The following is a 13,358-nucleotide window of genomic DNA, read 5'->3' on the forward strand; positions in this document are numbered from 1 at the left end:
TTAAAAGGACAAGATAATACATTGGACATTTTAAACAGATTTTTAATTATGAACATAGGACTGACCTGAAGGAAAATGCTAAATCTGAATGCAGGTAATAAACTCGCTCAATCAATCTTTTTCTTTGATAATGCAGGAAGCTTCAATGAACAATATCAATTGAGAACAAACAGTTAACGTTGCTAAGAGTGGTTGCTAAGGGTGTTGTGTAGTGATACACAGAACCGGTGGGTGAAGCGGTCATAGCCGTGTTTTATCGTGAATAAAACACAGCTATTGACCAATCAGAGTCAAGGACAGGAACTAACCGTTTTATAATAGAAACTAAATATTTTGTATATAATATTCTACACATATTCACAATATTTTGTACAGTATACATATGGCTACCATTTGTATTTTAGATAGAGTCCCTTACAAGGGAATCAATCTTTTTTTTTTTTTCTCCATATTTAAAAAATATAAAATATTTTCCTCACATTTTGATCATTTAATTGAACTTGTAGGGTCATAAAAAACAAATATCCCTCCAGACATTACTTTTGGCCACTACTGTATATGAATTATAAAACTTCATGTCAGCAAAATTACTGAAATGAAATAAACACTTATGAACTCTCAACACATTATTTACAAATAATAAATATTTATAATGTTTTTATTATAAATAATTATATTTTGTAATGCAAATCATTCATATTAATTATAATAATTAAAACTGCTATATAGTTGTTTGTGTTGTTTTGTTGTTTTTCCAAGGCTTGTTTTGACCATGAGGTATGGTAGTCATCTTTGCTGAGAGCTGTAACTGACCTCTGCTGACCTCTGTAAACTTGCTTTGCCCTCAGGAAATGGCAGCATTTAAAATAGCTGCATTGCAGAAATCCCTTGATGGTAGTGTTCCTGCATCCGAGCTGGAGAGAGCCAACAAACAATACACTGAGCTCACCATCAAGTACAGAAACCTCCTACAGAAAGACAATCACCTTGTTCAGAAGACAAACACTCTGGAGCACCTTGAGGTACATCTCTTGGCAAATTACATAAAGCAATGGACTCCTTTCTTCATTTTTATTACAGCACTCTCCTTTCCTTTCAGAGGGAGAATGTGTCTTTACATGAAAGCATTAACTCCATCAATAAAGAGCTAGAGATCAGCAAGGAGAAGCTTCACACATTAGAGCAGGCCTGGGAAAACTTCAGCATGACTGGTAAACGTCACTGCTAATTGATTATAAAAGCAATGTTGAAGCGATATCCTAAAGTTGACCTATTGCCCATGTTTGCTGGTGAGAACAGGTGGTGAGAACAGCATGGACAAGGCAGCCAAAGCCCTGGCCAACAGCGAGATTGTATCTGTGTCCAGACGCATCACCATGCTGGAGATGAAGGAGCTAAATGAAAGACAGCGAGCCGAACATGCTCAGAAGATGTACGAACACCTGAGGAACTCCCTCAAACAGGTGGAAGAGCGCAACTTTGAGCTAGAGACCAAGTTTGCTGAGGTGGGTCTGGTTTATCTCTTGCATCCATCACCTAGCATCCATCCCGAATACCCTAGCAATCGTACAGAGACATGCCAAAAAACACTTTGAACACCTTAGCTTGAACATTTTATTTTTTATAAAATGCAGTATGTTGAAAATTTTATAAGCTTTTAGTTTATTTTAATAAAACACAGCATGTTGAATATTAAATAAGCTTTTATCTTTTTTTAATTTAATTTAATTTAATTATTTATAAAACATTTAATAAGCTTTTATTTTAATAAAACAGTATGTTGTAATAAGCTTTTATTTATTTTACTTAATAAAACGCATTATATTGAACATTTAATAAGCTTTTGTTTTATTTTAATAAAACACAATATATTGAATATTAAATAAGCTTTTATTTATTTTATTTCATTTTATTTTTATAAACCATTTAATAAGCTTTTATTTTAATAAATAAAAAATTTTTGTGTTGAAGATTAAATAAGCTTTTATTTATTATTTTATTTTATTTTAATAATAATTTAAACATAAATATATATTTAATTTATTTTTATAAAACACAGTGTGTTTAACATCTAATAAGCTAAAGCTAATATTTTGTATATAATTCTGTATGTGTAGCTCACGAAACTAAACATGGAGGCTCAGCGGATAGAGCGGGAGCTCAGGGATGAGCTGGCGGACAGCATAAGCAAACACATCAGCGACGCTGACCGCAAGCGAATCACCGAACTGGAGAAAATGGAGGCAGAGCTGCGGATTGAAGTGTCCAAGTAAGCCTGTTGACTCAACCTGTGCACAAGCTTGCTATTATAACAAAATCATGAGAAAATGTACACAAACATCTCTTTTAAGATGAGTACAATGTCTGCAGATTGCGGGAGGTGTCAGATGTCGCTAAAATGCAGGTGTCCGCTCTGGAAGCCAGGCAGCAGTCAAGAGAGAAGGAAGTAGAAAGCCTGAGGAGACAGGTGTTGGACTACCAGGTATGTTTTTCTCTTTTCAGCTGTGCAGCCTTTTGATTACATCCCTAATTGCGCATCTTCTCTTCAGGCTCAGTCTGATGAAAAAGCCCTTATTGCCAAACTCCATCAGCACATTGTAGCTCTCCAGTTGAGTGAGACCACAGCAATCAGCCGGCTGGAGGCCACCACCACACGCCTGCAGAAACTCGAAGCACAGAAGCTCAGAGTCGAACAGCAGCTGGATGCCCAGCAGCAGACGCTGTGGCACGCAAGGCAGGAGGGTCACCAGCGGGCCAGACACCTGCGCCAAACCATTCAGGCCCTCCGCAGACAGTTCTCAGGAGCCTTGCCGCTGGCCCAACAGGAGAAGTTTTCTAACACCATGCTCCACCTGCAGGAGGACAAGTCACGGGCCAGGGAAGAGGCGCAAAAGGCGGCAGAGGAGAGGAGGAAAGCAGAAGGGAAGGCACAAGAACTGAAGCTAAAGCTGAAGGGGTTGGAAGAGCTCATAGCAACACTGAAAGATGCTAAAGGAGCTCAGAAAGTAGGTTGACTGAGATGTGATGTGATTCTTGAAAACATGTTTTCTTAATTACTTTAAAAATAATATACAACCTGAATTCCGGAAATGTTGGGACGTTTTTTAAATTTGAATAAAATGAAAACTAAAAGACTTTCAAATCACATGAGCCAATATTTTATTCACAACAGAACATAGATAACATAACAAATGTTTAAACTGAGAATTTTCACTTTTATCCACTAAATGAGCTCATTTCAAATTTGATGCCTGCTACAGGTCTCAAAAAAGTTGGCACGGGGGCAACAAATGGCTGAAAAAGCAAGAAATTTTGAAAAGATTCAGCTGGGAGAACATCTAGCAACTAATTAAGTTGATTGATATCAGGTCTGTAACATGATTAGCTATAAAAGGGATGTCTTAGAGAGGCAGAGTCTCTCAGAAGTAAAGATGGGCAGATCTGTGAAAGAGTGCGTAAAAAGATTGTGAAATACATTAAAAACAATGTTCCTCAACATCAAATTGCAAAGGCTTTGCAAATCTCATCATCTGGAGTGCATAACATCATCAAAAGATTCAGAGAAACTAGAGAAATCTCTGTGCGTAAGGGACAAGGCCGAAGACCTTTATTGGATGCTTGTGGTCTTCGGGCCCTCATACGACACTGCATCACTCATCGGCATGATTGTGTCAATGACATTACTAAATGGGCCCAGGAATACTTCCAGAAACCACTGTCGGTAAACACAATCCGCTGTGCCATCTGCAGATGCCAACTAAAGCTCTATCATGCAAAAAGGAAGCCATATGTGAACATGGTCCAGAAGCGCCGTCATGTTCTGTGGGCCAAGGCTCATTTAAAATGGACTGTTTCAAAGTGGAAAAGTGTTCTATGGTCAGACGAGTCCAAATTTAACATTCTTGTTGGAAATCACGGACGCCGTGTCCTCCGGGCTAAAGAGGAGGGAGAAATTCCAGGGTGTTATCAGCGTTCAGTTCAAAAGCCAGCATTTCTGATGGTATGGGGGTGCATAAGTGCATACGGTGTGGGCAGCTTGCATGTTTTGGAAGGCTATGAATGCTGAAAGGTATATAAAGGTTTTAGAGCAACATATGCTCCCTTCCAGACGACGTCTATTTCAGAGAAGGCCTTGTGTATTTCAGCAGGACAATGCAAAACCATATACTGCAGCTATTACAACAGCATGGCTTCATCGTAGAAGAGTCCGGGTGCTGAATTGGCCTGCCTGTAGTCCAGATCTTTCACCTATGGAGAACATCATTAAACGAAAGATGACCATGAACTCTTGAGCAGCTGGAAACCTATATCAGGCAAAAATGAGACCAAATACCAACACCAAAACTCCAGAAACTCATAACCTCGATGCCCAGACGTCTTCACACTGTTTTGAAAAGAAAAAATTGTAAAATTTCTCAGTTTAAACATTTATTATGTTATCTATGTTCTATTGTGAATAAAATATTGGCTCATGTGATTTGAAAATCTTTTAGTTTTCATTTTATTCAAATTTAAAAAACGTCCCAACATTTCCGGAATTCGGGTTGTAATTATTATTGATTTTTAATAATTAATCATGTATTTTAAACATTTACTCATATTAATAAAGGAAATTGCTCCCATAAACAGTAATTTACACTCAGCTGCAGAATTTACGGCTTCATTTCAACCCCTACAGGTGATCGAGTGGCATAAGAAACTGGAGGAAGTTCGTCTGTTGGAAATGAGGCAGAACAGAGAGATTAATACCCAGCGGGAAGAGATAAAATACCTTAAGAACATTGTGGCGGAGCAGGAACGCACCATCAGCAGCCAGGAAGAGGAGCTGGTGCAGCAGAATAATGTTAGTATTGCATTTAAACATGTTTCTTCTCTATTTTTACATTATACAGAGCATACTTGATATCTAATAATATTTGTTATCCTTGTATCAGCTTCTCGAGGAGCGGCAGCTGATCTGGGATCAGAGAGAGGTGCAGCTGGAGCGCCAGCTCGACTCCTATGAGAAACAGCAGAATGAAATCCTAAGCACAGCTCAGAAGGTGGCAGACTTGACAAATGTTTGTTACCGTACTGTGGTAAGCTGTTTACTGAACTACACTTTAACTTACACTTAACTTGTCCTCTTTGAGTTTAGTTTGAGGAAGCCACAGGCTCTCTGCCGGATCCAAATCAGCCTTTAGCACACCAGTTAGACTACGCTCTCGGAAAAATCAAAGAGCACGTTCGTACCATCCTCGAGACGAAAGCCACCTGCAAAATTCTAGAAGAGGTACTTTTGATTATTCATCAAGCGATTGTGGAAATGTTACCAATTGCAAACCTTGTTATTGAAGTAAGATTATCTTACAAGGAGTTTCTCTGAGCAGAAGCTGAAGGAAAAAGAAGCTGCTTTGTGGACATCAGAACAGAACGTCCTATCTCGAGACAAAGTGATCAATGAACTGAGGCTTCGCCTACCAGCCGCTGCTGAAAGAGAGAAGCTCCTGGCTGACCTGAGCAAACAAGAGGACTCTGAGAGCCAGCCTGCCCTGAAGGTCGCCCACCAGACCATTAATAACCTACAAGGGCGTCTGGATCAGAAAGAAGAGGTTCTCAAGAAGTACCAGAACATGTTAACAAAGGCTCGTCAGGTGCCTATTTAAGTTAAAACCCGAGGCTTCATAAATTGGTAATCTATATTGCACAATAAAAGCTCATATATCTCGATTTTATATTTTTCCAGGAACAGGAAGAGATTGCCAAAAGGCATGAGGAAGAGGTCAGAGCCCTGCATCAGAAACTGGACGTGTATATGGACACATCGCTGGACCGTTTCAAACAGACGGCTCTGGTACCTAGAGTATTCATTATAAAGCTCAATTTAGGATAGCAGGCCAAAAAGAAAAAAATTAGTGCACTTAATGAATATAATAATGTCCTAAATCATGGCTGCTGTCATCTTTAGTTGGCTTTACTCCGTTTTATTCTTCTCTAGGAGCTAATGAAGAAACCCACCATCACTGTACCAACCAATAAGCACTTGGTGCGGTTGGCAGAAATGGAGCAGACGGTGGCTGAGCAGGACAATTCACTCTCCTCACTGACACACAAGCTGAAGGTGGTCATTGCAGAGCTGGACCAACAGAGACAGCTGGCAGCAGCACAAGCCATGGAGCACGCTGCTGAAACAGCCAGGTGAGAAATTAAAAAAAGGTGAGAAACAAGATACCAAGATATTTATTCCTCATGCCACTTTTCATGGTTTTTCCATTCCAAGACTGGAGGAGAGACATGCTGCCCAAATGAAGGGTCTGTCCCAGGAGGCAGAAGAGCTGAGAGCTCAGCTCGTTCAGATGGAGAAAGAGCTGCATTACCTCCGTACGGAGCTAGAGGCCCAGAAAGAGGCCAATGTCAGGTCACCATCCAACACCATGAAGAACCTTGTGGAGAGGTTGAAGACACAGTTGGCACTCAAGGAGAAACAGCTGAAGGTACCACACAGTGGACAACTAGAGTAAATGTGCAGTCAGATTTACTGTTGATTGGCGAATTTTCATGGGTGAAATACAGTCATTTCAATTGAAATCCATGATAATGGGGATGCCCACAAAACTGCGGCAAAATTTTGCTAATGTGATAGCACCTTAAAAGGTTAGTTCACCCAAAAATGAAAATTATCCCATGATTTACTCACCCTCAAGCCATCCTAGGTGTGTATGACTATCTTCTTTCAGACGAACACAGTCGGAGTTGTATTTAAAAAAAATCCTGGTTCTTCTATAATGTCAGTGAATGGGGCGTTATATTTTGAATCCCAAAAAAGTGCATCCGTCCATCCTAAAAGTATTCCACACGGATTCAGGGGGTTAAGAAAGGCCTTCTAAAACAAAGCGATGGGTTTTTGTAAGAAAAATATCCATATATAAAACTTTATTAACTATAATAACTAGCTTTCGGCAAGACAGCCGAAAGAGTAACCTCTGACCTGAAGCATGACGTATTGACGAACGCGTAAGCGCAGAGGATAGAGCAAAACAAAACACCGGTCACGAACTAGAAGTCTAAAACGATCATTTTTAAAGAGAATTGTCGGAGGATTCGATTAAAGAGAAGGTTGTTTGAATCGCGAGAGGTGTCTACTCTCACCTAAGCTTACGATGCTCCTACATCCTACATCATACGTTGGGTCAGAGGTCACTCTTCCACCAGAACTTGACTTGCGTAAGGCCATTTGCCAGAAGCCAGTTATTATAGTTTATAAAGTTTTAAACATGGATATTTTTCTTACAAAAACCCTGGAGTCGTGTGGATTACTTTTTATGATGGCTGGATGCACTTTTTGGGCTTTAAAATACAAGGCCCCATTCACTGCCATTATAAAGCTTGGAAGAGCCAGGATATTTTAATATAACTCCAACTGTGTTCATCTGAAAGAAGATAGTCATATACACCTAGGATGGCTTAAGGGTGAGTAAATCATTGGAAAATTTTCATTTTTGGGTGAACTATTTCTTTAATTCTTCTGGATAGTTTTTCCGCTGTGATGTTTAAAAAGTGACTAAGATCAGAATCCGGTTCCTCGTCCGCAGGCTCTCAGTAAAGCTCTCTTGGAACTTCGTGCAGAGTTGACATCTCAAGCAGAACAGCAGATCATCGCCAATGCTGCTCAGAAGGAAGAGGCCCTCAATGTTCAGCAGATCGTCGACAAGCAGACCAAGGAGCTAAGGGTAAAAATAAGGAAGAAGCCTAAATTCCTACCCTATTCCTGAACCAGCTTTTCAATTTAATTTTAAACACCTCTTTTAAATTTCATTTTAAAAAGCATTGCTTTTATTAATCATTTGTCAATCAAGTTTAAAAAATATACCACTGGACAGTTGATTGATGGGAGCAACCAATGAACTTTCAACTTTCTGGTTTTTAAGACTGTGAATGAATTTTACCCCAACCTAGCAATTATTTATCCCCATGTTCCTCATCAGGCATGTGTGAGGGACCTTAATGAGGAGCTCCAGCTGGCTAAGGATGGCGTACGAGCGGCAAAAGCCAGAGAAAACTCGCTAAGAGAGGAGCTGGAGAACTTGAACAAGGATCTTCAGAGGAGCCAAAAATCACATCATAAGCTGCAGAGTGAAAAAGAGGCTCTGGAGGATCAGCTGAATGAGCAGAAGAGGAAGGTCCAGAGGCTTAGCAGCGGCCTACAGGTCAGACCGCATGTTTTTCCAATCCAGAATAGTTCTTCTCCCTTGTTCACTTGTACCATAAATGTTCAAGGTCACAAAAAAGTCTCGCTGTTCTTGAGTAATTCTGCCAGCGGCTCAAAGCACTTGGACACTGAGTCATCGGCCCTTTTTTCTCTGCAAATGAAGAGCTTCTGCTCAATGTCTGGTTGAACAGAGCACTTCTTTGACAGCAGTGAATACGTCTAGACACCATTGTGTAGCTCCTCGCTTTTACTCCTATCGCAGTTTGTGGTCCTTGGGAAGAAAAAAAAAACAGTATAATCATAGTCCTCTCAACTTTTAAAGTAAATAAAGTAAAACTTTATTTATATAGCACCTTTCAACTGTTGTTTACAAAGTGCTTAACTGAAGACATGTACACTACTGTTCAAAAGTTTGGGGTCAGTACAGTTTTTTTACATTAATATTTTTAAAAAGGATGTATTAAAATAATCTAAACTGACATTAAAGACATTTATAATGTTACAAATTATTTCTCTTTCAAATAAATATTTCTCTTTCTATTCATCAAAGAATACTGAAAAAATGAACCACAGTCTCCATGAAAATATTAAACATCACAACTGTTTTTAACATTGATAATTGTAAGAAATGTTTCTTGAGCACCAAATCAGAAATCAGAATGATTTCTGAAGGATTATGTGACACTGAAAACTGGAGTAATGATGCTGAAAATTCAGCTTTGCCATCACAGAAATGAATTACATTTTGAAGTGCATTAAAATAGAAAACTGTAATTGTAATAATATTACTGTTTTACTGTATTTTCGATCAAATAAATGCAGCCTTGTGTCAAAAACATTTTAAAAATCTTACATACATATGAAAGGAGAGAAAGAAAACAAAATGTTAGAGTAAGAATAAAATGAGAGTCTAAATGAATAAATAAATGTGACTTTTTCCAGGACTGTATATCAGAGATGATGATGTCTTTGTGGGTTTGCAGGCTCAGGTTGAGAGTGATGGACCCACAGTAGAGGCTCTTCAGAAGAAGATCCGTAAGTTAGAGCAAGAGCTGGACAGGAAGAGCATCTCAGACCCTGCAGACAAGAGGAGCGTACTGAAGGAGGACAAGGTGAACTAGAATTGCATTTACTGCAGGAAAAAATACAGTTAGACAGTTACAGATTAATTAATTGCAGAAAATTGTGTGGAAGAAGCCTAAAGAAACCTTTATATCTTTCAGTGGTAAACATTTTATTTGATGTTGCATGTTTGTTTGAGCTCTTATTCTTTTATATTACCCACATTTCATTTTACAACTGTGTCTGAATCACAAAAATTTATTATATATATGTTTTTTTAATTATATTTAAAACAGTATTTTTCATTTATTAATCTTGTGAATTATTTCTATATTTGCAGTCTTCTAAAGAAGAAATCGTGAGGTGGGAGGAAGGTAAAAAGTGGCAGGCCAGGGTGGAGAAAGTGCGGAACGTTCTCAAGGAGAAGGAGAAAGAAGTGGATTCTCTGTCTAAACAATTAGCAACTATCAAGGATCTTTACAGCAGGTCTGTGCAATGACACTAATCCATCCGCATAATGGTTTCAAATGACACGTTAAAGGGTTAGTTCACACAAAAATGAAAATTCTGTCATTAATTACTCACCCTCATGTCATTCCAAACCCGTAAGACTTTCGTTCATCTTCAGAACACAAATGAAGATCTTTTTGATAAAATCTGAGAGCTTTCTGTCCCTCCATTGACAGCTACGCAGCTACCATTTGATGACGCTATAATGGAGATCGTAAAGAGATCGTAAAACTAAGCCATATGAATTGAGCAGTTTAGTCCAAATTTTCTGAAGAGACTCGATCGCTTTATATGTTGAACAGATTGAATTTAGGCTTTTACTCACATATAAACATTGTTCAGTAAACATAAATAGAAGTTCAACCGAACTTGCTTGATGCATGAGAACAAACCTCTTCCAGAAGCTCAAACGTGCTGCGCAACACACGAGAATGAACCTCATTGGTTCTCGCACACATCAAGTGAATATGCTTCCGTTTACCACAACTGATGTGTGAGTTGATGAATGTTTATATGTGAATAAAAGCTAAATTCAATCTGTTCATCATATAAAGCGATCGTGTCTCTTCAGAAAATTTGGACTAAACCACTTAATTCATATGGATTAATTTTACGATCTCTTTATGAACTTTTTGAAGTGTCAAAGTGTTAGTTGTGTAGCTGTCAACGGAGGGACAGAAAGCTCTCAGATTTCATCAAAAAGATCTTCATTTGTGTTCCTAAGACGAACGAAAGTCTTACGGGTTTGGAACGACATGAGGGTGAGTAATTCATTTTTGGGTGAACTATCCCTTTAATGGTTTGAGGAATCTTAAATAAATATGACCTCTATTTATGCAATATATGTGAGCTTAACTTTACCATTTATTAAGAGTAAAATCAAAAGTTGAAGATTTCCACTGAAGATTTATGTTGGCTGATGTCCATAAAGGTTGGAGCAGGAGAAGTTGGGTCTGCAGAGGAAACTAAAGGGCAGAGGAGTGACCGCAGATCAGGTCGTCGGTGCACGGACCCTCGAAGCTGACAGAGAGATTGAAGAGCTACATAAAAGAAACTCTGAACTGGAGCAGCAAATCAAAGCGATAAAGTGTGTTCCAAATCGTGCCCTTTTGTATCAAAGCAGTATGTAATGTTGTCTTAATGAATGTTTAATATGTACGGTTGTTTATGTAGGCAGCAGCAGGCTTTACCGCGTGATGCTGCAATGGAGGATATCACCATAAGGAACCAATATCTTGAGGAGAGGATTCACTCCCTGGAAAGTCAACTATCCAAAGAGTCTCCATCCAGACCATCTGTAGGTGCAACACTTTGCATGACAACAAAACATCTTACCGTCTTTTAACACTTTTCACTAATTTCACTCTCACGCTTCCTCTCAAACACGTTTCCTTCTTCATACATCTATATGATAATAAAGAACAAACATCTGGCATCACCATCTCAGCTCAGTCCTTCATCAAAAGTTCGTTCTATGACTTTTGATATTAGTGAAGCTGAGCAAACTCAGTCTCCATTATTAAATGACACAATCCCTGGATCAGCTGAAATTAAAGAGGAAATAGCTTTTAAAGAGAACAAAGCAACTCAAACTTCCTTTACAAGTGCAGCAGAAGTGAGTCGAGGCGAGGAAAAGAGTTGTGTTGTAGATTTAGAACCAGAGGATCTGGTGAATGATGACAAAAGTGAACAAGAAGAAGCCAACAAAAAAGAGGAATCTGTTGAGAAAGACAAAGATGAACCAGATGAGGCTCAAGGAGGACAAGATATAGAAATTGCTGAACATGCACTGGAAGAAGTGAAGACTAATGGAGAGTCAAAAGAGCTAGAGTCAGGGCTGACACATCAAGAAAATGCTTTGGAAGAAGATCAGCTGGAAGATGAAACGACGGAAAATGAAAAGGCAAATGCAGAAGAAATGTTGGACAACAGTGGGACTCACACAGAGCCAGAGATGTCAAAGGTACAACTGGAGGATGACCAACAAGACAGAGATAAGGAACAAGAGCCTGAAGAACAACATATCGAGTCTTTGAAATCTGATCAATCAATACATTTGAAAACATCTGAAGGGTCTAAAGAGCTTGAGGAAGAAGAAGAAACGGTGCTTGGCAGTTCAACCACATTTGATGCCAAACTGGTGTCTGAAGAACCAACAATGGAGGAGACCGTTGTTTCAAGTGAGGACGTAAAAGGTTCCCCCACTACACAGCTGAACGCAGATGTTGTTGAAAGTAAACTTGATGTCTTGGATATTCTTGGAACTGTAGAAACCATCTTTCATGACAAAGAGCAGAAAATGAAAAGCAAAGTGAAAGCTCAAAAGGTACTTGACGCATAGGAAGTGCTAGCACAAAGCTTCCAGTTGTCCGCCCTATAGCAGTGTTGGCTTTGAGCTTGTGACTTTGCCTTTCCAGACCCGGAGTATCTGCTTTAGTCCCATAGCAACTTTGTCTTTGTATTGCACCCTCTCCATCCTGCATTTAAAAATGTTTTTGTTGTTTAGCTATGTGTTTTCTATGGCATCAACATCTCTTTGTTGTTTCTGTAGACGTCTGGCCGTGGTTCTGGTACCCCGTCTCAAAGAGAACATGAGCTCCAAAAAGAGAACCTCAGGTTGTCCACAGAGAACCTGGAGCTTCGTTTCCAACTGGAGCAAGCACACAAGGACCTGCCTCGATTAAAAGTATACAGTAAAATCTAAATTATTGATGTTAAACAAAACATTTGAAGAGTTCAGATGCAAAAACACCACCTCCATCAAAAATGAGATATTGAGCGAATGCTGTCTGCACATAGTATAAGTTCATCAAATACTTTCTCTTCAAATCCGCTAAATCCCAGAGTCAGCCCATTTAAAAATACCAGTCCGTTGGCAGAAACCACTAAACGGGTCAATGGCGTGACGGGTCATTTTTCTGTCCAAAGGCCTTAATAATAATAAAAAACAAAGATATGACAGTCAAAGTATGTAAGGTAGTACAACTAGATCACTTTTATTGAATCCAAAAGGTTTTAATTATATTTTGCTACATATAAAGGTATTTTAAAGATTTTGAAGTGTCAAAAGGTCATTCGGTTTAACCGTCCAAAGGCCAATACAGCCATTTCATTTGTGATTAAAATATCTTAAAATGTAATAAATGTATATATTTTTTATTCTGGCATGATTTTATAACATCATATATCAACATAGTGCAAAATGGTATTAAAATTATGTGTAGAAGTGCTTTGTTATGAGAAAGAATGTCCGGAAAAATGAATTTCATTGATGTCATTTGGAGTAACCAATATAAAGGGACCATTTTGGATCAAGTCAAGCGGTCAGTATCATGAGACAGGATGTGACATCATTCAGACACCTGCACAGGACCACATGATCATGAAGCAAAGTAACTAACTCTCTCTTAAATATATGAAAGAATCCTGTTTTCACTTGCTCAAACACATGTCCCGAAATATCAGGTCATTCAGTACAACCGCTATAAAACAGCTATTTTAAAAATTTGCACTAAATATAAAATGTTTGTTTGTCCTTTTGCAGCTAGCTAGCAAGCTAACTAGCTAGCTAGCTAGATATCAGCCTGTTAGCATTGTT

General features: G+C 38.7%; 2 protein-coding genes across 4 annotated transcripts in view; both read left to right on the forward strand.

Annotated features, from left to right (window-relative positions):
* cep290 (centrosomal protein 290) overlaps nucleotides 1-13,358 on the forward strand; it is a 38,681-nt gene that overhangs the window by 20,679 nt on the left and 4,644 nt on the right. For all 3 annotated transcript variants that reach the window (XM_051884683.1, XM_051884684.1, XM_051884685.1), the window contains 20 exons: nucleotides 849-1,022; nucleotides 1,100-1,211; nucleotides 1,300-1,505; nucleotides 2,118-2,269; nucleotides 2,371-2,482; nucleotides 2,550-3,005; nucleotides 4,679-4,843; nucleotides 4,935-5,042; nucleotides 5,138-5,272; nucleotides 5,370-5,633; nucleotides 5,726-5,833; nucleotides 5,978-6,177; nucleotides 6,260-6,473; nucleotides 7,572-7,709; nucleotides 7,965-8,186; nucleotides 9,172-9,300; nucleotides 9,591-9,736; nucleotides 10,692-10,847; nucleotides 10,934-11,057; nucleotides 12,312-12,446. In XM_051884683.1, the coding sequence (XP_051740643.1) occupies nucleotides 849-1,022; nucleotides 1,100-1,211; nucleotides 1,300-1,505; nucleotides 2,118-2,269; nucleotides 2,371-2,482; nucleotides 2,550-3,005; nucleotides 4,679-4,843; nucleotides 4,935-5,042; nucleotides 5,138-5,272; nucleotides 5,370-5,633; nucleotides 5,726-5,833; nucleotides 5,978-6,177; nucleotides 6,260-6,473; nucleotides 7,572-7,709; nucleotides 7,965-8,186; nucleotides 9,172-9,300; nucleotides 9,591-9,736; nucleotides 10,692-10,847; nucleotides 10,934-11,057; nucleotides 12,312-12,446 (3,456 nt within the window). The remainder of the gene's footprint in view (nucleotides 1-848; nucleotides 1,023-1,099; nucleotides 1,212-1,299; nucleotides 1,506-2,117; nucleotides 2,270-2,370; nucleotides 2,483-2,549; nucleotides 3,006-4,678; nucleotides 4,844-4,934; nucleotides 5,043-5,137; nucleotides 5,273-5,369; nucleotides 5,634-5,725; nucleotides 5,834-5,977; nucleotides 6,178-6,259; nucleotides 6,474-7,571; nucleotides 7,710-7,964; nucleotides 8,187-9,171; nucleotides 9,301-9,590; nucleotides 9,737-10,691; nucleotides 10,848-10,933; nucleotides 11,058-12,311; nucleotides 12,447-13,358) is intronic.
* LOC127507524 (SUN domain-containing protein 2-like) lies at nucleotides 11,065-12,304 on the forward strand. Its single transcript, XM_051884703.1, has one exon. It carries the CDS (start codon nucleotides 11,169-11,171, stop codon nucleotides 12,099-12,101), a length of 933 nt encoding a protein of 310 aa, XP_051740663.1. The 5' UTR covers nucleotides 11,065-11,168; the 3' UTR covers nucleotides 12,102-12,304.

This window comes from Ctenopharyngodon idella, chromosome 24 (assembly GCF_019924925.1).
Source record: "Ctenopharyngodon idella isolate HZGC_01 chromosome 24, HZGC01, whole genome shotgun sequence".
NCBI lineage: Eukaryota > Metazoa > Chordata > Actinopteri > Cypriniformes > Xenocyprididae > Ctenopharyngodon > Ctenopharyngodon idella.

Bases quoted from the DNA above. Each gene is read 5' to 3' on its own strand.
- LOC127507524 (XM_051884703.1), top strand. From the start codon at position 11,169: ATGATAATAAAGAACAAACATCTGGCATCACCATCTCAGCTCAGTCCT.